This window comes from Amphiura filiformis, chromosome 10 (genome assembly GCF_039555335.1).
Source record: "Amphiura filiformis chromosome 10, Afil_fr2py, whole genome shotgun sequence".
Lineage (NCBI taxonomy): Eukaryota > Metazoa > Echinodermata > Ophiuroidea > Amphilepidida > Amphiuridae > Amphiura > Amphiura filiformis.
The window spans coordinates 1,248,809-1,275,795 of NC_092637.1; the positions used below are offsets into that span (position 1 = coordinate 1,248,809).

The 26,987-nt window shown below is 37.4% G+C and overlaps 3 protein-coding genes across 3 annotated transcripts in view; all 3 read left to right on the top strand.

Moving 5' to 3' along the window:
- The first annotated feature begins 463 nt into the window (after positions 1-463).
- On the top strand, positions 464-9,794 carry LOC140163313 (uncharacterized). The gene is made up of 8 exons (XM_072186711.1): positions 464-563; positions 1,173-1,333; positions 2,388-2,544; positions 3,482-3,757; positions 5,351-5,461; positions 6,204-6,359; positions 7,750-7,850; positions 9,756-9,794. Exons 1-8 carry the CDS (start codon positions 464-466, stop codon positions 9,792-9,794), a joined length of 1,101 nt encoding a protein of 366 aa, XP_072042812.1.
- Positions 9,795-11,056: 1,262 nt separating this feature from the next.
- On the top strand, positions 11,057-18,968 carry LOC140163314 (fibronectin-like). The gene is made up of 12 exons (XM_072186712.1): positions 11,057-11,108; positions 11,534-11,718; positions 12,333-12,438; positions 12,716-12,849; positions 13,573-13,708; positions 14,205-14,504; positions 14,933-15,196; positions 15,374-15,528; positions 15,991-16,117; positions 17,055-17,336; positions 18,183-18,503; positions 18,943-18,968. Exons 1-12 carry the CDS (start codon positions 11,057-11,059, stop codon positions 18,966-18,968), a joined length of 2,088 nt encoding a protein of 695 aa, XP_072042813.1.
- Positions 18,969-20,509: 1,541 nt separating this feature from the next.
- Positions 20,510-26,987, top strand: part of LOC140163315 (receptor-type tyrosine-protein phosphatase beta-like) — a 47,202-nt gene continuing 40,724 nt past the window's right edge. The window contains exons 1-6 of the mRNA XM_072186714.1: positions 20,510-20,513; positions 21,154-21,315; positions 21,543-21,647; positions 22,287-22,559; positions 25,860-26,141; positions 26,518-26,811. Of these exons, the coding sequence (XP_072042815.1) occupies positions 20,510-20,513; positions 21,154-21,315; positions 21,543-21,647; positions 22,287-22,559; positions 25,860-26,141; positions 26,518-26,811 (1,120 nt within the window). The remainder of the gene's footprint in view (positions 20,514-21,153; positions 21,316-21,542; positions 21,648-22,286; positions 22,560-25,859; positions 26,142-26,517; positions 26,812-26,987) is intronic.

A 26,987-nucleotide genomic window follows, 5' to 3' on the forward strand; every position in this document is an offset into this window, starting at 1 on the left:
ACGCTTCCCCATCATCCACATATTGAAGAGCAATTTGCCACAAAATGCATCATGTTTATGTAACTGGTCGCAAAAGAGCCGAGTAACCAAACGTTAAGACCGAGCCACTTACAAAAGGTTTTGGGTCAATAAAAGTTGATACAATTTTGTCAAAAAATCATCAAAATTTGACATTTGTAAAGGCAAGAAAAAAATCGGTGAGAGATTATCAGAAATTGGTGCAAAATTATTGAAAAAAGGGGGTCATTTAGTGACAGGAAGATCTTAAAAGGGAGTCATTGGGTGAGAAGGGCTTTCTGGAAAACAGGGGGTCATTGGTTGTGAAGCGGGATTGAAAATATTACTTTTTCACTCAACTGTAAATTACGAAATCACTAAACTTGCTTGTTTATATTATGCGTTTTGAAATTAGCGCTAATTTCTATTTAATGCTTGTTAGCGCATGCGCCTACCAATTAAAAAGATGGCCAATCATCTTTGTGTTCAGCTCAGAACCAGTCGTGGCTGGTTGACTCGCGGCGTGGTTAGCACAAGGCGACGCTTTGGCTATTCAGGTGATTCAGGTGAGAAAGGTTATAGATCTGAAAGTAAAATATAGGGGATTTGTTTTGGAACATTTCAGTAATGTCGATATTGAAATTTAGACATTAAAATCGTATGTTTGAAGACATGAATGAGTATACATTTTGATTGTTTGTGCGTAGGCTTTCGTGTGTATTATTTTGCAAATTATCATGTCAGGATCTAACATCAAAATTTACATTTATTGGCGATACAAAATTATATTCAATATTCAAAAATCAAATTATTTCCCCGATCATTTTGGTAATATTGCCAGCAGTGCCGGACGTAGGATTGGTCGACGGAGGTGATGAGAATATTTTTGCTAATTTTTGATTTTGTCGAGTTCAAATTGGTAAAAGAGGAACATTTTTTTAAACATATTAGGCTTAAATAAAATATGTTAGACTGACCACCACACCAAGATTTGACCTTGTAAATTAAGAATGGTATATCGCAGGTAGGTCAAACCATACTTTTTTTCTGAATCCTTGCAATGATAATCATTCTGATGATGCCTGTCAACCGTGAAACCGTCAATAGTGTGTTACATTTGAAAATTATATATTTACATAACACACTTTGTCCTCATGCTTATTTCAATTTGCCAGTATCCATTGATCCTTTGGAGATCCTAGCACAGGAGGTAGGAACTCGCAGCATTCTGGCAGTCTTTGGAGCCTCACCAGATATTGCTAGTCCTGATGGCAAATATAGGTATTTCATTGATACGGCAGAAGATTTCGACCCATTCAATCCATTTGTAGCAAGAGTAAGTGTTTAGTTTCACTGATTGTGTACCTTATAAACAGGAGTCCTGTTTATCAGGGACAGTCTGTGTAGCTCAGAGAGCGTTCGCCCGACAAGCGAGAGGTCTGGGGTTCAAGTCCCCACACAGGCAGATATGCCCGGAGTTTTTACTCTGCTATATCTGCCTATGCATGTTATGTTTCAATTTGTAAATTCATGTTTAAATGTGCTAGTGTGCGATACGTAATTCTTCTTTCCCCTGTACTACAATAGTATCCAAATTAGGTACATACTAACGTCCCAATTATCTAAAATATCTGTAATATCCTTACTATATCCAAATTATCTGAAATATCTAATTTATCCTAATTAGGCCTAATAATATCGAAACAATCTCAAAGATTCAATTTATCCTAATTCACCATAATCATATCCAACTTATCTAAAATATACAAATTATCCAAATTAGCTTTAATGAATTAGGTTAAATATCCAAATTATCAGAAATATCCATATTAGCCTCATTAACCTAAATAATATCCAAATTATGTAAAATATCAAAATTATGCTTAATGATTTCCAGGTTATCTAAAATATCCATAATAAAATTTAAATTGTGCTAATTAGCCTTTATAATATCCAAATTATCTAAAATATCAAATTTATCCCAATTATCCTAACTAGCCTAACTAATAATATCCAAATTAGCCATAATGATATCCAAATTGTCTAAAATATCCAAATTATCCTAAGCAGCCATATGACAATATCAATATCCAAATTATTTATTTAAAATATCCTTAATATCCCTAATACTATCCAAATTATCTGAAATATCCAAATATCTAAAATATCAGTAGGTGCAACTATTATTCAAATTATTCATAATGTCCTTTATCCGAAATATCTAAATAGTTTAATAGCAAATTATACATTTGTCAAGATAATAGGCTGCATCCATTTGTGCATGCATGCATGTGGTAAATCAAACCCTGGCACCAAGTCCATCAATATCATATAAATGACTGATTTCATACCTTTCCAGACCCAAAAATTATTACTTTTTCTTTCCACAGGGAGGAACTATAGATGTTGCAGATGCAGATTATTTCTTTGAACACCTGTTTGATAATTTGACACCAGGAACTGTTTTTACTATCACCCTGTCAGTAGAACTGGAAGAAACAGTAGATGGTCAGGATGACATCAGATCATCAATACAAGTCCTTACATGTGAGTAAACACTATGGGCCACTATAGTATCATCTCCAATGGTATACCGTAAAACTGGACAGTTTTCGCACAATATTTATTAATTTTTTGTTTTCCATGTTACCTCGAAAATATTCCTTTTGTGTATAAAACATTAAAAATACAGTCCAACTGAAATCATATTTATCATAATCTAAACCGAATGGTTTTTGATGGTAATTGTGATCAAACTTGGTTGTACAGGTGTGAGGTTCTTTAACAGTGGTTATTTTAACAATTCTTCAAGGGGCACTCCGTAAGGAAGGTGCCAATTGGGTCGAATAGGGTTACTCGGTAACCTTCACCAAACAATGAGGAAAAAATGTTGTTTGCTTATCCAAACACAATGGTGAGTTGGTCAGTTAGAAAATGTGTTTATTCCCCTTTTACTTCAAACCACACAATATCCACAATATGATCTTTGCCACGCTTGGTTCACTGTAGAACAAGAAACCGCTCAAAGCAAATGAAGCTAATTAACACACCAAATAAATATAGAAGCAGCATGTTTTATTGTTTGAAGAACTTTTCAGTATACTTTTATCATGTGTTCATAGTGGGCGATGGATGCATTGAACTTTTTGATTCACGAAATTGTAATGTCAAAAGATCAGGTTTTGTTGCAAAAGAAAAAAAAAGTTAGCAATTGGAATATTTGGAACAGTCGGTCAGGCAAGGAAAAACTAAAAAAAACAATTATCTTTTTTAGCCTGATGACTGCAAAATTGGCGTCATTTAGTGATCCTATTGCAACTCATTCAAACATCATCTTTTGTGTGTGCAAGTATTTTTTAAACTTTTTTTAATACAAATTAAATATGATATGTCAATATCAGTGTCGGACTGATTCTGACACAAAGTCCAAGCGCATTTTAAAATAACACATATTTTTACTATCTTTGTTATTTCAAATGTATAGGCCCTGAGCCTCCACCAATCATAGAGCAGACAAATAATGACGCAGTTACAGCCTCATTTTTATGGCATTTGCCATTTGGACAGTATACTTATTTTGAAGTGAACTTTGAGCGATATGGCCAGGATCAAGAGACGGAAACTACCGATGGTCCTGAGATCACCTTTGAGCGTCTGTTCCCTGATACCGAGTACACGGTGACTGTGAGGACCGTCCGTGTTTGGGAAAAAGAGGGAGTCACAAAGAAGAGCGAGCCTGTTTCACTTACCATCAAAACAAGTATGTCTTTATAATGTATGCAGGTTTAAGTAAGGGTGGGGTAATTCTGAGAAAAACAAAGTTTTGATTTTTGTCTCGCCTAAAAGGAGGAGACTATATAATCACTTTTCCAGCTGTATGTGTGGGGGTGTGTATGAATTGCCGTATTGGGTGTGTGTGGGGTGTTTGTTTGTATGAATGAATGTGGTCATAACTGCACTATGTGTAGGCCTATATATATATAGTGGCATACAGTATCAAAGGTCAAATGAGAAAGTAAAAGGTCATTTGAAGTCAACTTGGAAAAAAATGATGAAAATTATAACTCATATACAGGGTGTCCAAAAAAAAGAGGCCCATCATTGCGCCCTCTTTTTCTCCTATTTTTGAAAGGTTGGTTAAATTTATTTAGGTATTTAAAGAAACCTTTAAACGTTAGCTTTAATAAACCAAAACAATTATTTCACTCGGCTCACAACTTTTGAAGATATGCCCTTTTGAATAAAAGTACCCGTTTTTCACTCTGTCCACGGATAGCAAACAGAGTGGTTGGGATGGCTCATGCTGCGAAGTGGCCTGCACGAACGCCAGACCTCACACAACTTGATTTTTCCCTTTGTGCCAAAATCCAAGATCTTCGCAAACGTATTACTGAATGCACTCGCACGTATCTGGCGCACAAGGATGGTATGCAATGTAATTGATGCAATGAGGGCTGCTCGAGTACTGAAACCTGTATTTACCAAGGAGGCAACAGGTAGAGGGCAGAGCAGCACAGTAAACTCACTTCAGAATAACCAAAGACAAACCAAACAGCCTTTTAGGGCTACCCTTTATCCTAATAAGAGAAATGACTAATGTTGTAAATAAAAAAAGAAAGCAAGAAACAACAAAGTAAGAAAGTAAGAAACATAATAAACCAAATGGCATAGGCCTAAATAACCAAGAAAAAAGTAAGTAATTGCAAGTAAAGCAAAGGAATTCCCATTCGGCATCCATTTTACCCACAAATTAATGGCGCTATTAACAAAATCCATTACCCATGAACCCACCGGTAAAGCCCATAAATAAAGTTATCATTGAGGAATGTTTGATATTCATGCATGGTATGTGTACTCCTTTTCAATCGTTGAAGTACGACGTAGGTAAACCTTCTCCGTGGACAGAGTGAAAAACGGGTACATTTATGTAAAAGAGCATATCTTCAAAAGTTGTGAGCCGATTGATATAATTGTTTTGGTTTATTTTAGCTAACGACTCAAGGTTTCTTTACATACCAAAATATATTTGATCAACTTTTCAGATATATGAGAAAAGAGGGCGCAATGAGGGGCCTCTTTTTTTGGACACCCTGTAGTTGAAATCCAATTGCAGCCAAAACTTGAGCCGTAGTTGCACTATGGGAACTTTCATGTAATGGTGGAGGTCAAATGTGATTTGAGGTCAACATTATTTTACTGGTGTGAGGAAACAAAATCCCCAGATTTCTTTTAAAAAAAACAAGTTTGCAGCTGAAAATACAGGGTTGTGCCAAGTTAAAAAATATGATTACACGTTAACAACAATCATGTTTGATAATTTCCATATGAATTATTTGTATTTTTTCTATTTCAGTTGATTTGTCTGCTCTGCAGATAGTTGTTCAAGATTTTGGCACAAATTTCATCAATATTGTGTTTGGTGATGTCAATCAGGATGCGGTGTACAAAGTCTCCATTGACCCAGGTGAGTGAGTGAATATGGAATATTCTATTAGCTCCACTGTCCATTATTCAAATTCGCTTCAAGACTTATATGTGCTCTGATTGCATCTAGTACGCAGTGAAGCCTGCACATTCTATTGTACCTAGATTTGTTGTTTGGTTTATCGTGGCTAATTATGTGCACAGTGATTTTCATTACTTGTTACATTGCACTTTTGTATTTCCATTAATCCCTGTTGTTTCTCACGTTTAACACATCTGTGGGCTGGAAATTGGTAATTTGTGGCTATCGAACGTTATCTACTTCTGTGCCTACATTTCTTGTCCCCCACCTGTGTACTGTCTAGTCTGTATTTTACTTGTTTCCACACGTCAAATTGATATTCTTTTCTCTTTTTATTTCTAAAAGTGGCACATTAATTTCATATTAAATAGCACAAGTAAGGGTATTTTCAATTTATTCATATCATGAAAATTGGTTTATTGGTCTATTCCAGTAGAAATCCGTACACCCCCTATGAAAGACATGTCCTGAATCTTCCACGCAGGGAGTGTGAATTTCAAATGGGTAACAACCTTTGAAATCTACACCCCCTATGTGGGAGATTAAGGTAACAATATTATAGGTAATAACATTGTGTGTCCTCCTCTGAGGACGATTAAAAGTGCGTACACAACCCGGCCATTCCCATTCACTGTAAAGCAAACACAACTTAAACTGTAATGTTATTTTTAACTTTACTTTTTTCTTCTCATTGTATCAGGCAACTGCCCATGTGGTTGGAGGGAATTTGATGACTTTTGTTACTACATCGCCCACACCAATAGACTAACATATGCTGATGCACAGGTCTATTGTGAAAACAAAGATGGTAATTTAGTGAGCATAATTAGCCAAGAGGAAGAGGACTTCCTTGCTGGTAAGTTGAAAAGCCACTATCAGTGATCAAACTGTGTAGACTCTCATTCATCTGGGTATGTTGAAATTAAGATTTAATTTAAATCTGGTCAACCAGACATACCTATTTTGACGGACGAGCCGACGTTGCGACTGAAACCTTCAGTCTTCAGCTGGGTTGTGATGCAAATGACCTTGAGTACCGGACACTTCCGGTATTGATGACAATCGACGAGGAATGTCCTTTATGATCCTGTCCCAGCCGTGTGATAGTTTGGCCCGGACACCGCCACCGCGGTTGAGGGATGGTTGCTCAGCCCTCACACAGATTGCCTCTCTCACTCCACGCTCAAACCAACGATGCTCGCGATCTAGGATTCGGACATCCTTGGTGGCAAAATGGTGTCCGGTGGCTTTCAAATGTAAGAACACTGATGAGTCGTTCCACTTGAGCTGGCTCTGCGATGTTGTAACATGCGATTGTGAAGAGGTTGTGCGGTTTCTCCTATGTAAGCGTCTTGACAGGCTTGCTCTTCAGAACAGCGGACCCCGTAGACCACTCCACTGATCCTCCCCTTGGGCTGTTTGTCCTTGGGATGCACTAAGGACTGGCGGATCGTGATCATCGTTGGTTTGAGCGTGGTTTGAGCGTGGAGTGAAAGAGGCAATCTGGGTGAGGGCTGAGCAACCATCCCTCAACCGCGGTGGCGGTGTCCGAACAGCGTTATTTCTTTCTGCAACCATAATGGGCCGCAATGCGATAACACATAGTACATACATGTAATTATAGGCCTATGAGGCTAGATATAACACGAGTTTATTACCATTATTATTTCCTCTTACTTGATAAAATAAAAAGAAATCGATAGAATTAAAATTCTACAACGGTTTACCTGGGGTTCGAACCCACAACCTATGTATCCATAGTCTAATGCCTACACGACTGTGCTATGATTCGTTGTCCCAGAAAGGTGTTTGTTTATGATACTTATTGATTACGGAATAAACTGCATACACACAATATACTATTACTAGTATATTAGTACTAATAAATACGAATATAATCCTAACCCTAACCCTAATCCCTAACCCTAACCCTAACCCTAACCCTAACCCTAACCCTAACCCTAACCCTAACCCTAACCATAACCCTAACCCTAACCCCTAACCATAAGACCATAACCCTAAGACCATAACCCTGACAATAATGAACCTTGCCTCGGACTATGCGGTTAGTGATATATTGCGGCCCATTATGGTTGCAGAAAGAAATTAAGCGTCCGGGCCAAACTATCACACGGCTGGGACAGGATCATAAAGGACATTCCTCGTCGATTGTCATCAATACCGGAAGTGTCCGGTACTCAAGGTCATTTCTCTTTTCTCATGTTATTATATTTTTTCAATGAAAGGTTGCACAGAAAATGATCCTGATACTAGCGACTTTGGTTTCTGGCTTGGACTGAATGACATAGCTAATAAAGGAGTATTTGTCTTTGAGGATGGGTCTTCAGTAAGTAGATATATGAATCACGGTTGTTTGATGTATATAGAATTGGCTTCATTATTAACTAAATGCAAACTATAGATGGCGCTATTTATCCTAAATCATATTTCTTTATTTGCAAGGGTTAGGTGATGAATACCGCCATTAGGGACTGTTCATAAATACTTTGGTGGGGGGGGACTGGGCAAGGTGTGGGGGGACACAACAAGTTTTGAGTTGCAGAATGGGGGGACCAAAAGTTTTGGTTACTAAAGGAGGGGGGTCAAAAAGTTTTAACAAGAAAATACCAAAAGAACAAGAGCATACAAATTTTTTTGCGCGCTACGCGCATATGTACTAATAAAGCCCTTTTACCCCGATTATGGCTCAAAATAGTGCAAAATAGACCTACATTTTTTGGCACGCTACGCGCGCTCATTTCAGTATCCCATTAAAGCCTTTTTGGAATCTCAAAGACTTTACATGTGTGTATTCTACAGTCAATATAAGAAAAGGGTATATGTATGTATCCCACTGATAAAATGATACAACCAGCATTTTTTTTGTCTTTGACCCAAAATTTATATTTTGCCTCCCTGACCAAGAAAGCTGGCTATGCCCCTGATAAAACAGTCTTAAGTATTAAATTGAGTATGTGCCCAGATGTTGCTCCAGTGGCATAGCGACGGGGGGAAGGTGGGGGAAGGTGGGGCATGTGCCCTGGGCACCACTCTTAAGGAGGCGCCAAATTGACCAATTCAGCATTGATTCTGCGCCCCTCTAAGCGATGAAAGTCAAATTTTTCGCGCGCTCCGTGCGCATAAAAGGTCAAAGTCATTTCAAAGATCAATTTAAGACCAATATTCAACTTCATTATAACCAAAATTAATTAATGGTAGGCCCTTTGTGCTCCGGGCGCAATAATTATTTCAAGAATCGGGAGCAACACCTATCCTTAGACCTGGGTGCCAAAAGCCCTAGCTACGCCACTGTCAATTTCCCTTTTTTGTGTTACTTTCATTTATTTAATTATTGGTTATAAGAATAAAACATGTATTTTCAAAAAATTAGAATGCATAAATTGAAATTAAACTTCATACAAGTCACAGCATGTGAAAAACACCTTCAACTTTCATGTTTTTTGGAAACAGGCTTATTATAAATAAATGTATGAACAAACATGCAGGCCTAGAATTGTGACTGAGTTTGCACAAATGGAGTATCCCCCTCCCCAGACCTTTTTTAACCTCATGTAAGGGGGGTTCAAAAAAGTTTTGTATGTCTAAAGAGGGGGGGGTCAAAAAAGTTTTATGGTTCTCTGGAGGGGGGTCAAAAAAGTTTTGAATCAAAAATTTCCAAGTGCCCAGCCCCCCCCCCACCAAAGTATTTATGAACGGTCCCTTAAAACAGCTGGATTAGGTAACACAAGCAACAAGGAAATTTTATAAACATATTTCATCAAACAATAAAACGAATTATTTGTATTAAAAGCTTGAAAGAGCAGTTTCCAGTAACTATATAGCGCCACCAATTTTGTCATTAAAAGATACATTTTATATCCGAAAAAGCTTTAAAAATGCTATTAAAGTGAATAATTTTGTAAAAGAGGGAAAATTAAAGTTGAGAATGACTCAAAAGCATCTGTATACATTAGCATGATATCACTTTCAGCTGTTTAAGCCTACAATTTGGTTGTACATGATGTTTTGTTTGAAAAACTAATAAATGATCCCATTAAACAACCGTGGAATGCGGTCAAATAAACAGGAATAAAACAATTTCCTTTTGCACAAAACCAAAACTTTTACTTACGATTGACAGTTTCGCCTATTATGGATGAAAGGCATCATCAGAATGATGATGGTTGAACCTTACTTATGGTTAGCTGGCTCACTTCCTAAGTCATGTATACTATCCTCTCCTGATTGATAGGATGCCCTCTACAGTCATGATCCAGCCAACCGGAAGTAAAGATCAACCATCGTCATTTATTGCCTATTAATTATGATATTCAGGCAGGTAATACAGGCTGGGATAGTTAATTAGAGTGTAGGCTGATTAGGGTAATGCACCTGTGTGTCGTCTGATTTTCAGTTCGATGTTGGTTACATTGGTAACTGGGCTACTGGAGAACCTGACAATGGAGGAACTGGCGGTAATGAGGATTGTGCCATTATGTGGCCGAGACCAAGCCAAGAGAATAACTGGGGTGATGTGAGCTGCAGCCAAGAACAGGCTTTTATCTGCAAGAAACAGAAAGGTAATTCATTGATTACCTGGAAAGGTGTGAGTGGATGGGGTGTGTGTGTGTGTGTGTGGATAGGTGGGATTCAGGCGGGGGGTGGGGGTGGGGGGTGTGTGTGTGGGGGTACTTACGTAATCCCTTTAAATGCGGACATTAAAAAAACACATCCGAACCACTGGGACATTCTTGCAACTGCGGACTGTCCCCGCTTTTCTCGTATGTCCAGTGGGCTGCAAATAACCTAAAAAAAAACATTTTAATCCACAGTTGAAAAGTTAGATATCATAAAAATTTGTATAATTTGCATAACATGTGTCTAAGCTCCCATCGTCCCCTGTTAGGCGGTCAAAATTAGCCAAACACACCCACGTTCAACTGTCCAGTACACAGTCCCAGTTTGATGGTGAATACTTTTAGGTGTGTGTATTAAGTGTGAATGAATGACCAATTGTTGTGCACATGTTTGACCAGGTCAGTCAGGTTGTTAGCAAGTGAATAAATGAGCAAGTTAGTGGCGTGAAAAGGTCATGAAAAAATTGCCTAAATTTATTTCAAATAATATCTACTTTTTCTTACTATTGGAAATATTTGGCACTAAACACCTTTATTTATAAGTGTAAAATAAAAAAAATTATAAAAGACAAATAATAGCATTATATATGATTTAGACATGGCAAATTCTGTGGGATTATAAGTCATGGAATATCATATTTCTGCAGATGCATCAAATTGTTTTAATAATATAGGGGCGGCTTATAGTAAAACTGTTATTTGGCACCTAGCAAAAATCGTGCCGATATCATCAATTTTGTGATAATCCTCTCACCCGTTCTCTTGCAGCGAATCCTGGTGTGAATTATCCAGTACAGCCATCAGGGATAGCAGCACACGCCTTCACACAGCTGGTACCAGGACAGTGTTATACTATTACTGTGGATGCAGATGAATACGCCGCTCAAAGTGAAAGACAACGTACAGGTATGAAATGATGAGTCGAATGTTTTTACTGTTCTTAACAAGCATTGCTTATGGTGTAACTGGCAAGCTGAGGTCTTTTATTTGAGTGGATGGTTTTTGACAAACGATAAGATGGTCGAAATCTGGTTGAAGAGATGGTCGAAATCTGGTTGAAGGTTTATGGGGCGTAACCAAATCTACATGTTCTAATGTCAATGCAGGAGATTGCATGTGTTGCCATTATCAAAAAATGTTATGTATTAGACTTTATTTCAACACAGAGGCCCAATTCAACAAAATTTGTTATTCCTTAAAGCCGTGCATAAACCAATAAAACAATTTCAGCTTAACCATTATTGTACATGTGTTTTATTAAACTTTTTTTTTTGGTTTTCACTTCCTTTTACTGTTTTGCTGGTAACTCGTGCTATGAGCATAGAGGACATGCCAATAAAGATTGATAAAACAGTATTGTGAATTTGATTTGCATGGGGTTTTTTTTTTTCAGACCCTGACCCAGTCAGTGGTATAACTGTAGAAGAGGTATCCCCAGCATATGTACGCCTATCATGGACGCTACCTAATGGTATACATGATGGCTTCTATGTCAGCTATGTAGTAAAGGATAGTGGTGAAGACCTAACTCATTATCCATACAGGCTACTTAAAGGTGTGAAAGAGGTGCAACTGTGGGTATGTGTACTGTATTATCTCTAAGTAACACCACTCAAAGCCCCAACCACTTAGTTCCAGTTAAATGTTCAGTGCTAAAATAGCATGTCAGATCTTAAAGCTATAGTGTGTGATTTGCTCCACAGCGACGCCCTCAATTTTACCTCATTATTTCAGTTTCCTCGAAAGTTGTTACTAACATTATCTAATCATTTTTGCAATGAATAACAAAATTTTACCGAAATCATACATTATGGCTTTTAGCTCTCTTGACTAGAAAACATCATAGTTTTTCAGCTATTCATCATTGGTAATCATCGTTAATATAATAATAAAAGGTGTTGTGTTTTTTGCAGTGATAGATCTCTACATGGCAATCTAAAATTTAAAAAAAAGCTTTGAATTCTGCTGGAATAGTCAAAAGAACTTCCATAAAACTTAACATTACTCCTGCATTTTCTGACCTTCACTGGCTGCAAGTGTATCAACTTGCTTTCATTGAGTAAAGACACAGCTTATTTTTGCTCTCACCTTGTTGTCTTTCATATCATTTATTGATTCTTGGTGTGTTTTGTGTCCTCGTCGGTTGGATTCACCATTACCCACTTTTACCTTCGTGTTGTTGTTTTTCACAGGATCTTGAGCCGGACACAGAATATGTTGTAATCGTTTATACTGTAGCAAGTTATGGAGATTGCGATGAACTGACAAGCTTAGCTCAAAAATTTGAATTTAGCACAAGTAAGTTTTCCATTTTTTCCTCGTGAATGGGTGTAAGTACAATTACACTTTCATATTGAAAATTGATTGTAAAATTTATTCTGCGAGATGCAACATAATCATTTTGCTTCAACCAGGGCACAACCATTATAGTGCAGCTCCAGTCAGATTAGACATCACGTTGCACTTCAGAGATTTGAACCCATGACTACATGCTATACCTCATGATTATGAGTGGACGTCTTTACCTGTCATGCCACCGTGCCCTCATTTGTTTGTATATATTCTCTAATTTCAGTTGATTCACAACCTGGAACTGTCTATCTGAAAAACAAAGACACCGATGGTATCACTTTTATATGGGGCAAGCCAACGAATACACAGACTTTGCTTGGATACAAATTATTCCTTTGTCCTGATAATTGTGATGATGTAAGTTATCAAAATTCATACAAATTCAATACACTTTGAAATTATTAAGAGTGTATTGTAACTTTGCATATTATAACACAAAAAAAGCTTTTTTTAATACCAGCAATGAACGATCTTAACATTTAGCGCTAGGTCCAGGGACACTCCAAAACCAAAACACAATTAAACTAGGTTATAGATCCTCCTCCCTCCATTTTGAATTTTTACTTGAGTCAGCACGGTATTTATGAGGATATACAAAGTATAAACATTATAAAAGTTGTTGGTATCACATTTTTTAACCCTTCGTAACTAAAGTAACTTAGTAAAATTTCGAACACCCAATACGATACCTAACTTTAACGAAGGGTCCCTGTAAAAACAACCCTATTATTTACGAAGTGTACCATTCGTAAGTGTATATAGTGAAATGGAAGTTACGCCAAGTTTAGTGAAATGGATACCTGGTCCAATTTACAATGTCACTCATCGTTTCATTCGGTCACAATGGCTCATTGCGTAAGTAAAGATGTAGTTTTAAAAAATCTAGGTCAGGCCTAATACATCTTCTCTTACATAATGGGCCATCATGACCAAACACAATAATTTGTGACATTGTAAGTTGGACCAGGTATGTCAAACAAAATGTGCACCAAGTTTTGTAAGAAACTATTGGGTTTTTTTAAGTCTTTTTACTTGTGGATCCTTTATAAAAGTGAACTATGTTTTCTCTGAATCTCATAGCCTATTGTATTTGGACCAGACAGAACTGATTATTCTTTTGATGGTCTAGTGCCAGGCAGAGAGTACTCCATTAGATTTCAGGTCGTACGTACAGGTGGTAACGATAATGCTATGCAACTGATTGTTACCAGGACACGTAAGTATATCTCCTACACATCCCCCACACCCACCATACACACCCCACCCCTATGTGCAACCACCGCCAAACAAAGACAAGAAAACACAGTAAGATTTTTGGCGATTCTGATTTTAGACCACCCGAGCTATGTAAAGTTAAAATTGCCAATTTTATCAAATTAACTTTCTCAACAAGGTTTAAAACTTGTTTTCTCTCGGACAAGCTCTATTTTGTTCAAAAATTCATGTTTTCATATTTTTTGCTTTTTGACGTGAGAGCTTGATGCAAAATCAGTGACACTGACCTCCGAAGCTGTCGCGTAGCACGAGCGCATGATGTATGCTCATTTTGACGGTAATTTTTCAAAGGAGTTTGACATCTTTTTACTGCGTGATGCAATTCTGCCTTTATTCAACATATAACATATGACCCAGGCGAGAATGTCTTGCAGTATAAAGTGTTTGATAGCTACACATTCACATACTTTTATCTCAACTCTTATCTCTACATATAGCACCACTGGGTATCCAAAACTTTAAAGCACAGAGTTTCCCTAACCTAATCATGTTCACCTGGGAAGCGCCCCCTGGTGGTGACTACGACCAATATGTGCTATGGTATTCCACCTGTAACTGTATGCAACCAAGCGCGAATGACTTGCAGTATGAGGTGATTGATAGCTACACATTTACATATTATCTGTGGGTCGATGTACAAAATACCATTGTGTTTGCTTCCTTGTCGGTGAGGTCACAAGAATGTCCAAGTGAGCCAATCGATAGTATCCCTGCCTTCATTTATGGAACAGAAACAGGTTAGTCTGTATGCTTAATACTCTTCAGTGAAATACATTCATGATGATTCATCATCAATGTGTAAAAGAAAAAAAAAATGCTGTAGATTTACAGTTACAGTCATTACATTATTTTATATTGGAAAAAAGACATCAAACTTAAAGTCTTGATAATTCAATGAAGTCTCTTGACAATATCCTAAGTTGATATATGCTGACATGGAGAAACCATTCAAACCCATCGTAACATATAAATTTTATGGAATTGTTACGATTGATTAGAAACCTAGGATATATGATTAGTTTAGGACGTAGGAACTCTTTGGGAAATCAAACCATGTTCAAGTGGAGATAGGCCAGATGTATTGATGGACTTTTTTGTTGTTTTGGTTGTTGATTCGATGAGAATACATTGCATACTGTATTAAAAAAACACTATTTTTTTGCAGCTAATTTAAATTTGGCGCCTTTGGAAATCTTCATCATCAGAAGAGGTACCAACTCGATACTGCTCTCCTGGGGACAAGTTGCAGGCGGTGAGGATGTTTTGTACACATTATCTTGGTACCCAGAATCAGTAGAGTCGAATCTTAAGCAACGAATCACCAAAAACACAAAATGGCTGATCCAAGGACTTGTTGCAGGTGCTTCCTATTACATTAATGTGGAGTATGCCAACTTACATTCACCCAATGATGCATTGTTCACAACCAGTAAGTACAAATGTGTTCATCAAGGCTTCAGATAATCCATTTGAAATTCACTCTGTCTCTCTGTGGGAGATTGAGGTCATGTCTTCCATAGGTGGTGTATGGATTTCAAATGCAATAGCCCATTGAGTCAATCCCTTTAAAGTAAATGTATTCATTTTGTTTGTTTAATTTTACCAGCAATTTCTCCTCCAACTGGCCTCAATGCGATTAACATCACACCAACCAGTGCATTATTGATCTGGAATGTAGATGGTACCGGCTTGACTGACAGCTATCTGGTGTACTTTGAACCATGGAATGAGCCTCAATATAAATGTGCTTCACAGATAGTTGTATGTATTACTATTGCTTCACGTTTTAAGCAGCATGTTTGAAAAAATAAAAATAAAAGGCTATGCCCTATGCAGAATTGCGGGTTTTTTTTTCATTTGTACCCAACTTTCCTTTAAATCTCAACAGTTAAAAGACATATTATATATGTCCAATAAATTGTGACTTTTAATACCTATACTTCTTGGCTGCTGTCCTTAACAGTTTTATACAGTTGCAGGATGTGTGCAGGATATCTGTGCGGATGTGTAGACGCCTGCTGTTCTTCTCCCAATTCCTGACTTTCAATGTTTTCTCCTCCTCCCTCCTCCTCCCTCCCTCCCTCCTTCCCTCCCTCCCTCCTTCCCTCCCTCCCTCCTTCCCTCCTGTCCCATCTTGCTGTTTTCTCCTCACTAGCTCAATTAACTATAAGGATCAATTAAAATGTAAGAGTGAGTACCAGTATGTTTATTTTTTGTATTTAGTATTTTGAAGACGGCCTTTTTACAGAAGGAACTGAGGCTAAGTTGACCTACCTGAACCCCGGGGTACAATACAGAGCAAGGGTGTTTGGTCAGGATAGAGATCCTGCTGTGGAAACATTTGTTACAGGTAAGGCTAAAACAATGTTAGGCTTAGATTTTAGGATTAGGGCTTAGTGTTAGGATTAGAACAACACTTTGTTTTATCTCGATTTTGGTAGTGACATAGGTGCCTGGTACTTGTTTGGTTACAGAACGCAGAACGCATTGCGTACGAAAGTGGTATGCTTGCAGCGCAACCACATAAAAGTGCTAAGGTCACTTGTCGACCAAACTTGTCGAAACAAAGTATAGTACTAGAATTAAGAGAGTAATGGTTCAGCTGGCAACAACTTGCTTTAGGTGCTGGCCAAAGTCCCACGTTTTGAGATAGTCATTGAGAATATCATTGAAGAAGGAAATTTGAACAAGGAAAAAGCAATATTTGCTTAGGAGTATAATCATTTTAGCTATACACTTTAATTCAAATCTTCATCTACTCCTGAAATATTCTCAAGAAAACAATGCTGCAACATCATTTGATCATTTGCAACATGACCCTACAAAACTATTATATTGTAATAATAATTATATGGGAACAAACGTTTTGGGCATTTTCCGCCTTATGCTGGATAAATACAACCCTTATAATATAAGTTATATCAAGTCTCTTTTATGGAACACATACCATTCCTCTTGTGTGTCAGCTTTTATATTTGTCTCATTATGTGAGTGCAGACACCGCTAGGTCATGCTCCCCCCTGACCCATATATTTTCTTCAAAGACAGCACCCAGGCAAATAATTTTGCCAAAACAAATGAATTTGTATGAAAAATATATTGACGTTCATAGACATAGGTGTAATTATAAATTCATTTAACATTAAGACCAGCATTTTGTGAATTTCAACAAAATTATAATAATATTGTGTGTGTTCTGTTTTCTGGATTTCAAGGAAGTATGTGATACAAATTTTGACTGATTAGTTAATTATCAACATATAAACATGTTGTGATTTCTTCAACAGACTCCATTCCATTTGGTGAATGCCAAACTGTTGGTGTATACTCCACAAGCATTTTGGCAGTCTGGGATTCTGTCACAGGCCCTACCGATGTGTACGGGTACCGTCGCACTGTCAGAGTGGATGCAACAGACGAAGTCCACGGCGTCCAAGAGTTCACACCATCATATCATCCATACGTGACATTTGAGAACTTATGGCCTGGGACACAATACGAGGTGTGCTGTGAAGCACTTCAAATCAATATAGAGATTCCAGTGGAGAATTGCATTCCACAAGTAACAGGTACTGACTGTCAAATTCTCATCCTCCATCTTAGTGAACCCCCATAAGGGCACTCAACGAACTTTAGGAAAAATAGGGGCTCTTGAACTCAAAATGTCAACATTATTTAGTTTGGTCTAAGGAATTCAAATTGGGCTAAATTACATATCGTGGAGCTAAGAAATACAATGTTTTGCAAATTTGACATGAAGAGCTGATGTTTTAGGAGTTTTACTCATAGCGAAGATAATCAACTGGAGCATGATCACTAAATGTGGGTCATATGAACTGCCACGGAGCCTGGAATGGTGATCATTGACCGCCGCACATACCTTACCACATTTACATGTGAGTGACCTGCGTAGAGTTAACTAGCTTTCTTGCAGATCCACTGATTGGTTAATTACATCATATAATCATCTTAGTAATTCAGCAATTTTAATCTTATCCCCTTCAGACCTACTGACCGTTCTTACTATATCTCTGATTGACTCAATACATGATATACCCATCTTTGTAACCAATGAAAATAGTTCTTAGAGACTCTTTTGTGTAACTGCTCCAGCAGACAGTCAATAATCATAAATAGGCCAATATGGTTACAAGATGTCATGTCTAGTTCATAAAACATTGCAAATAACTCGCTCACTCTCTGTAAATGTAAATTGATGTCCCCAGCATTAACTGCTCATGCAAACTATGTTAGCCATCGGTTTCAAATTTGACGACTCATTCTTGTCATAATAATTTATTTATAATTGATGTATTTATTCATTACTTTGTTTGTTTATTTACCTCATTTGCATTTTACTTAATTTGTTTGTTTGCTTGTTGATCTATTTTTTTTTGTGTGTTCAATCTTATTAGCACCACAAGCTCCATTCACCGTGTCAATCTCAGACGAACATCTCCGGGGGTTCTGCGTTTATTGGAACGGACCTCTCACAAACTTTGACAACTATGTGATCAAAATCCTAAATGAAGACGGCATTGTCGTCTATCCACCTGTAGGAGTTGCCACATTACCCGCGGGAGATCCTCAATACGAAGCATTACCACCGGACCATACATACCAGTGCATTGACTCCTTACTGCCGGGTAATACGTACACGGTTATAGTCGGCACATGGGTAGATGGAGTTCCCGAACCGCAGTTTAGTGATATATTTGTAAAAGAAGCAACCACAGGTAAGTTTGTTAAAAACATATCAAAAATTTATTTCCAAATTCTCAACATACAGGTGGGTTTCAAATTACTGTAACTTCATTAAACTGATGAATACCATCAGTGGCGTACCCAGGATTTTTGAACCGAGGGGGCACAACTTGTAAATGTACCGACGGAAATATTTTTTGCCGACGGAAGTTGTGATTTGTTGACCCAAATTTTTTTTGCATGGTTTGAAAAAATAATAAGAAAAAAAATTATGTAAAATTCACTTTCATTCACAATTTTTCATCATTTTTTTGATAATTCTCCCCTTTTTTCTGTCACCCGGGGTGAATAATAGCCTATTGTTAACCCAATTTTTTTTTACCAACACCTTCCGTCTATCGACGGCCTTACATGAACCGACTGAATACCATATAACTATAAATCATCCTTATGTCATGTTGGATTTTGCAGTAACAGACTCCAGAGTGACGGTCTAATGCCATACCATTCATTAGTAATAATGTGTGATTTGCATAAAGAATAGATTTCTATTTAAATGTGGTTTTTTTTCACTGATCACATTATCCCCTTCTAATATTGACCCAAACAAATGAGTTATAACGAAGAAAATTGGGATTTCATTCCAGCGCCTACAATGCGTGTACTACACTCACCGATCGTATTATATGTAATACTGCACGGAGCATCGTGTGTACACATAAGTTGACATCCACGGGATATGTTAGAAGCATTTGATCGGTGAACTCTGAATAAAACCGGGTCTCCTCGGTTTTAATATAAAAAGTTAAATTTTACTGTTATTAAAGCACTTCAGGCTTAGTCTTTTACGTAGTATTTTAGTACATCACTGGGCATTATAATTATACAAAAAGTAGAAATCCGAGGGCGTCGCTGTGAAGCAAATCACACATTATGGCTTTGCTCAAAATAGTTTCTAATACCTAACTTTAACCACAAAACATAATTATTATTTTTCTTGTTATGAATACTCACAGAGAGCCTAAATCCATTAGAAATACTTAGAGAAACTCAACAGAAAAATGAGCTGGCTGTACAATGGGGGGCTATTGTAGAAGCTGTCGTTGAGAACACTCAATATACAGTATCATGGTACAAAGAAGGCTCCACCGCTCTACCAGACACTTTTGAAACAGAGAATACACGTTACACTATTAATGGGCTTGAGGCAGGTAAAGGGTACAATATCAAAGTGCAATATGTGGACCTGGAATTGGAAAACAGCAGATTGTTCTTTACAGGTAATTGCCTATTCTCTCTCAGTCTTGTTTATGAAGAAAGGAGGCGGTCTATTTGCTTCACCCTAGCAGAGTGTAAGATTATGCGAGACATAATTAACTGTATACGAGCATAAAAAACCCCACCAAGAGCCCAAGAAGAAATTGGATTGAATAAATTGAAATCTATGTTGTATAAAATTGATATTATGATAAAATCCGTCAAATTGATTCACAACATTTTGTGTTTTCTAATTCAAATAGTTCCATGTCCACCTGAAAACCTTGTAGCAATTAACAACGCGAACTTCCCCAGATCAGGAACGCGATTCTCGCTATCCTGGGATCCACCTACCGGTGGTGGAAACGAGGGCTTCCGTATTTCAATCATTGATCCGGACAGTGACACCAACGAGAAAGTGGAAGCTGTCGTTGTGGCAGCAGACAAACTTAGCTATACAGTTGTTGGGTTAAATGTAAATCAAGCGTATACATTTTGCGTTGAAACCATTGTTGGATTTGATGTGTTACCGAATGATATATCGAGTGAGCCGGTATCAATTCAGGGATCAACAGGTGAGTATTCGGGTACCGTACCGATATTGTCATAATCCTCCAGAGATTGCTGCTGAGCTGGTTATCTTGATTGGTAGTTATAGCATGAGTAGGGTGACATCACATTGAGTATCCTTTAGAGCTTCGTTTCTATTCAGAAATGTGTTTCCAATGTTGTCATACAAAAGACACAGACATGGCTTACTTTAGAGTGCAGTGCCTGTGTAATGGGTAAATCCATTTTACATCTACACTCCCCCTGTGAAAGAGTTTGGAAATATCTTTCATGGGATGAGTATGAATTTCAAATTAACCACATGATACTCACCCTCCCTCGGATTGAATATTTCTTAGAGAGTAAATGAAATTCAAATGGAGCTACAATATACCTAATGTATTCATTCCATTTAAATTCCACACTCTCCCTGAAGATATTTCCAGAATCTTCCACAGAGTGTGGATTTTAAATGGAATACCCCATCTTGGTGGAGAACTAGGTTGTGGGCAATATGTTTGCAAAATTAGTCAATCAATGGCCATTGTAGCAATTTGGGCATCTTATTAAAGTAGAAATCCACACACTCCTATAAAGAAGATATCACCTTAATATCCCACAAGGTATATTTCAAAAGGAGTCACTCATGCAGGTAGCTCAATGACCTTAATTTCCCACAAGGTGTATATTTCAAAAGGAGTGTGGGAGAAGAAAGCCATGTCTATCGTAGGGGATGTATAGATTAGATTTTATTTGGAGTATCCCATTTTTTGTCTGAAGCCTAGTTGTAGCACATCATTGTTTGTTTGTTTTGTAGGCAGTTTACGTTTGTACTGAAATCTTTCAATAACTGCTTGTTATTAATTTCCATTGTAGACGACCTAGGACCATTAGTTATTGAAATCAGTGGTCGTGATATAGATCGTTTCCTCGTCAGTTGGGGAGCCATCGTCAATCCATCAGATCAGGAGACACAATATGTTGTCACAGCTAAGACAGAAGATGGGGCTATTGCTGCTTCTGATCTTGTATCAATTGGTAGGTCGCATTGTTATTATTCGGGAGGGGGTACTATTATGTTATCATGATTATTGACCGGCATTCTTGTTTTTATATTTACTCACATTGTTGGTTTCTAATACTGGTATTGTTGTCTCAATTCTATTGGACTTATCCTATATGACATCAAACAAGAAGTATGCCTAAAACAAAATCTGAAAAACTTATTATAAGTTACAAATTGTATTCCATTTTTGTTTTTTTAGATAAACCTACAAACAGCATTCTCTTTCAATTAAATTCTGGTACTAAGTATAACATACAAGTCAAGATTGGAGAAAGAGAATCTGATATCTTCTGCATGTACACAAGTAAGCCATTCTTTGTTTCCTCTTTCACTGTGTAAGTCACTCAGTGCAATATCCAACTAATTGTATGTTCTATTATTAAAGATTAAAACCACAACTAGCCTATCCTCTTTCACCGTGTATTAATTCAATCAGTGCATTATTCAAATAATTGTATGTTTATAACATTCAGGGCTAAAAACTAGAACTAGCTAATTGTCAATGTGTAGGTAAATCTGCACAATATACAACTGTATACCTATAACATTAAGGGCTTAATGCCATAATTAGACTGTCCACAAGTTTGATTCTTTCTGAAAAATCAAAATCAATGCAAAACCAGAAAAAAGCCCATTCATGATCAGAAAAAGAGCCACTTTTACAGTAGTCCCTTTTATGATAAAAATGAGCAAAGAACATCATCAAAAACACTTACACTGGAACTACATAGTTTGATAGGACCATTTATAAAGCCACGTTTAATTGGCTGATTTCAAAGCTCCTTTTTTGTGATTTGCTGCCATAGCAAGTATCTTTCTGCTCTTTACCATAAAAAGGGCTATAATGTGTAATTGTTGTGGTGTCTGAAGTATTGAATAGTCATCCCTTTATATCTTGCTGTTGTAGTTAAACTAATGTTCATTATTATTTTGCAATATCTAGTTCCCAATCCACCAGGGCAGATATTCCTCAACCGAGCGACATCATCCACACTTGACCTTGGCTGGGGTCCTGCAGAGAACTTTGTCGGTGAATATGAGGTCACCTATAGCAACGGAGGAATATTCGGCCCTATCAGCAAAAGCCCGCAGGATCGGAGTTTGGAACTTGAAGGTCTGAACCCAGGCACCGAATATGAGTTTAATATTGTTAATACAGTTGGTGAAGGTGTTCTGAAGACTGACAGCGAGCCGTCTACTGCTAGCTTTACTACAAGTAAGTATAAAATAAAGTCAGAAAAATGCTGCATTAACCCCATGAGTACTGCTTGCTAATTGGTTACAAGAAAACTATTATGATTCATTGAGCCAATCGGCAACATGGTAAGAAGGGTGTTAGCGCTAAGAGGATTGAGCTTAAATATTTAGAAGCTGTACTTTAATTGGTCCGTCAGATAAACATATTACATAATTAGCCAATCAGAAAGATGTAAGAAACGTAATAGTTAAACAAAATATTTCTTTTTTGCCAGATGAAAGACCATTTTGTCTAAAATATTAGACAAAATAGTATTAGATCAAATTGCAAATCCCCGATAAAATAAAGCTCAATCCTAATTAAATATAATTTGACCTAACTGAAATGTAGCTCAATTCTAATCCTATAATAGTTTAGCCTATCTGTAATTGTAATTCTATATGAATGGGCCCAACTGATGAAATATAGCTCAATCCTAATCATATTAAAGCTTGGCCTGACTAATGAAATGGTTCAATCTTAATCCTATAGAGTTTGGCCTAATTAAATTATAGCCAAATCCTAACCCAATATAGTTTGGTCTAACTGATGAAATATAGCTCAGTTGTAATTCTACATGGTTTGGCTCAACTTATGAAATATATCTCAATCCTAATCTTATTAAAGTTTGGCCTAACTGATGAAAATATGGTTCAATCCTAATCCTATAGAGTGTGGCCTAACTAAAATATAGCCAAATCCTAGTTTGGCCTAATTGATGAAAAAGCACAATCCTAATTCTATATATATAGTTTGGCCTAACTGATGAAATAAAGCGCAATACTAATCCTATAGTTTGGCTTAACTGAAATATATCCCCATCCTAATCCTATGTAGTTCGGCCTAACTGATGAAATATAGCACAATGGAATCCAATATAGTTTGGCCTAACTGATGAAATATGGCTCAATCCTAATCCTATATAGTTTGGCCTAACTGATGCAATATAGCTCAATTGTAACCATATAATAGTTTGGCCTAACTGATAAAATGTAGCTCTATCATAATCCTATATTATGACATCTCTTCATCATCGACAAGGGGTCTTTCTTGTGTTATTAGACTTGAGTGCCGCCTTTGACACGGTCAACCATAACATCCTTTTTCAGCGAATGCATCAAGAACTTGGTATCAGCGGCACAGCCCTTCAGTGGATGAAATCATATTTCGCCAGACGAACCACCAGTGTATGTGTAAATGGTTGCCAATCAGCGAAGTGTGCCCTCGACTACGGTCTGCCTCAGGGGTCAATTGTTTGTCCCATATCTTTCAGCATCTACACCATCCCAATTGGAAGAATCATACGCGAACACCGCCTTTCTTACCATCTTTATGCAGATGACGTGCAACTGTATACCAACTTTGACCCGGCATGTCAGTCGTCCATTGATCGTGCACTCTCCTCTCTTACATCATGCATTGGTGACATTCAATCATGGATGACGTGCAATATGCTTCAACTCAATCGTGAGAAGACTGAATTCTTCATCGCCGCTTCATCTCATGTTAAGAACCAGATGCCTGCTGTCACACTCCAAATTGGAAGTGAGGCCATTGAACCATCGGAAACAGTCCGAAATCTTGGAGTTATCTTCGATAACTGCATGACAATGCGTAACCAAATTTCTTTACTCACACGCAGTGTTTCATTCCACCTTCGCAATATCTCTCGCATTAGACGATTCTTGGACTTTGATACTAGTACTGACATTATCCGCTCACTTATCTTATCCAGGCTTGATTATGGCAATGTTCTCCTCATGGGTGCCAACACTACTGATATCGCTCGCCTTCAGACGTTCCAAAACTGGGCTGCAAAAATCATTTTTTGTGCAAAGAAAAGGGACCATGTATCGCCGCTTTTACATCAGCTCCACTGGTTGTCTGTAGAGGATAGAATAACATTCAAAGCCATGCTGTATGTTTTTAAATGCCTTGCCGGCATTGGACCAGAATACCTGTCATCATGTCTGGAATCCTCACGAGGGCCTTAGATCCGCCTCAGATCGCACACGTTTGAATGTGCCGATCATACGCAGTTGGACTTTTAAATCCGCTGCCGACAAGGCATTTACCTACAATGCACCTCTGATCTGGAACAATTTACCGTCATCTGTGCGAAGTGCTCAAACAGTCTCTGCCTTTAAAAAAGGCCTCAAACCCACCTGTTTCCGCAAACATAATTTTGATTGCTTCATGATTCATTTTGCTTAATTTTTCTTTTGTTTTTCAATTGTTTCTTGTATATATTTTGCATATGCTTTGCTTTTTCACGCTGTGATCTTTTGAAATGGCGTGTAACAAAAGCTCTCATGTATGTATGTATGTATATAGATTGGCCTAACTGATGAAATATATCTTAATCCTAATCCAGTATAGTTCGGCCTAACTGGTGAAATATAGCTTAATCCTAATCCTATATAGTTTGGGCTAACTGAAATATAGATCAATCCTAATCCTATATAGTTTGGCATAGCTGATGAAATATAGCTCAATCCTAATCATATATAGTTTGCCTAACTGATGAAAAATAGCTTAATCCTAATTCAATATGGTTTGACCTAACTAATGAAATATAGCTTAATCCTAATCCAATATAGTTCGGCCCAACTGATGAATTATAGCTCAATCCTAATCCTATATTGTTTGGCCTATCTGATGGAATATAGCTCAATCATAATCCTATATAGATTGACCTAACTGATGAAATATATCTTAATCCTAATCCAGTATAGTTCGGCCTAATTGGTGAAATATAGCTTAATCCTAATCCTATATAGTTTGTGCTAATTGAAATATAGTTCAATCCTAATCCTATATAGTTTGACCTAACTGATGAAATATAGCTTAACCCTATTCCTATATAGTTTGGCCTAACTGGAAGTAGAAGTTAAATTTTGATATTTGGACAAATATTGGGAAAGGGGCCAAAACATGCATATTAAAGGTGCAATATTTGTTTTCTAGGACAATCAAGCGTAAGGACTTGTACAAAGACTATTCAGTCTGTGAATCACTTTGATTGTTAAAATTGCAAGGATCTAATTACTGCACTGATCACAGAAATTTAAATCTACGGAATATTGATCCGATCGATGCATTGGCGATATAGGCGCTGGAATGAAGTAGCGATTTTCTTTGTTTACCTCTTATTTTGTTCAGCTCAAAATTCAAAGGGTTACAATCTGAGAGTAGAAACTGACATTTTGTGGAGAATTAAAAAAAAAGCATTTTTATGGAAATGTTAAATATTGTGTTAAATTTCTCTTCATCTCTTAGGAAGTGCTGTTCTTACCATACTTGATACTAATTCCCCTACGGACACCATCAATGTACAATGGACGCCGGAAGTTGGCGACTTTGATACGTACCTGCTGCGTGTCATCGACACCGATCAGGAAAGCACTCATCAGGAGATTGTACGCACCACGGCTCCTGATGTTGGCAGCGGAGATGTACTAGCAATCAACAATCTTATACCAGGCATATTATATCGTCTAGAGTTGTATACTGAGAATGATGATTTGGAGGAATTGTCAGATATTGAAGAGGTTATCACTGGTAGGTATTTTGCAACATTGAGTTTTCAGAACCTCGAATTAAATCTTTTCAGGGGGTTTCAGTGTAATATTTTAGTAGTAAACCAAGGGCTATAAAGAGGACAATAATATACATAAATATAGATAATTTATGCGTGATTAAATCCATTTCAGTGCATTGCCCAAAACAATGATTTTCAGGGGTGTATCAGTCCATTAATGGCGGTCATTTACAACAGAACTATTTCTGTGTTACTTTCGTAGTGATATTTCAATTGGGGTTATCGGAAGGGTGGCTCCATTTGAAAGAGTGTATGCAATTACATTCGTATGTTAAAGGGTGTGTTTAGGCGTGTTGTGTTGTCGTATAAAATGATTGTCATTATTCAACTCAACAGACCCAGCACCACCGCAAAATCTTCAGCTTACAAGTAGCAGTTTCAGCACCCTCAACCTTCAATGGGATGCTCCATTGCTAGGCAGTTGGGATGGTTTTGAGGTCAGCTACGATTACGTCATTCCCTTCAACGCCCCTATTGGTCGTACACCCAGTCCTACCAACATCCTAGAAATGGCCATTGCACTGGAAGGACTGCTTCCTAACAGAGAATTCAGGGTGAGAGTTCGTGCCTTCAGACGATTTGGTGACGAAACACGCTTCAGCGGTTACATCGAAATGAATTTTTCTACATGTAAGTCTATTGGGCCAAAAAAATTGTTCTTTGTCTTGCTTCAAAATATGTGTCTATATACAGTTTAGCTCAGAGGATGATTTAAGGAAGCCCCATCATGCACTGCAAACGTGTTATCACTAGAGTTTCAACTGCCACTTTACTTTTCAAATCCCATTGAATTCTGTGCAAAAGAT

Coding starts and splice junctions, on each gene's coding strand:
- LOC140163314 (XM_072186712.1), top strand. CDS start 11,057: ATGAGTCGAATGTTTTTACTGTTCTTAACAAGCATTGCTTATGGTGTA. Junction 15,529..15,990: donor AATGTGCTTCACAGATAGTT/GTATGTATTACT, acceptor TTTTGTATTTAG/TATTTTGAAGACGGCCTTTT. Junction 16,118..17,054: donor TGTGGAAACATTTGTTACAG/GTAAGGCTAAAA, acceptor TTTCTTCAACAG/ACTCCATTCCATTTGGTGAA.
- LOC140163313 (XM_072186711.1), top strand. CDS start 464: ATGGCCAATCATCTTTGTGTTCAGCTCAGAACCAGTCGTGGCTGGTTG. Junction 3,758..5,350: donor TTCACTTACCATCAAAACAA/GTATGTCTTTAT, acceptor TTTCTATTTCAG/TTGATTTGTCTGCTCTGCAG. Junction 5,462..6,203: donor CAAAGTCTCCATTGACCCAG/GTGAGTGAGTGA, acceptor TCATTGTATCAG/GCAACTGCCCATGTGGTTGG.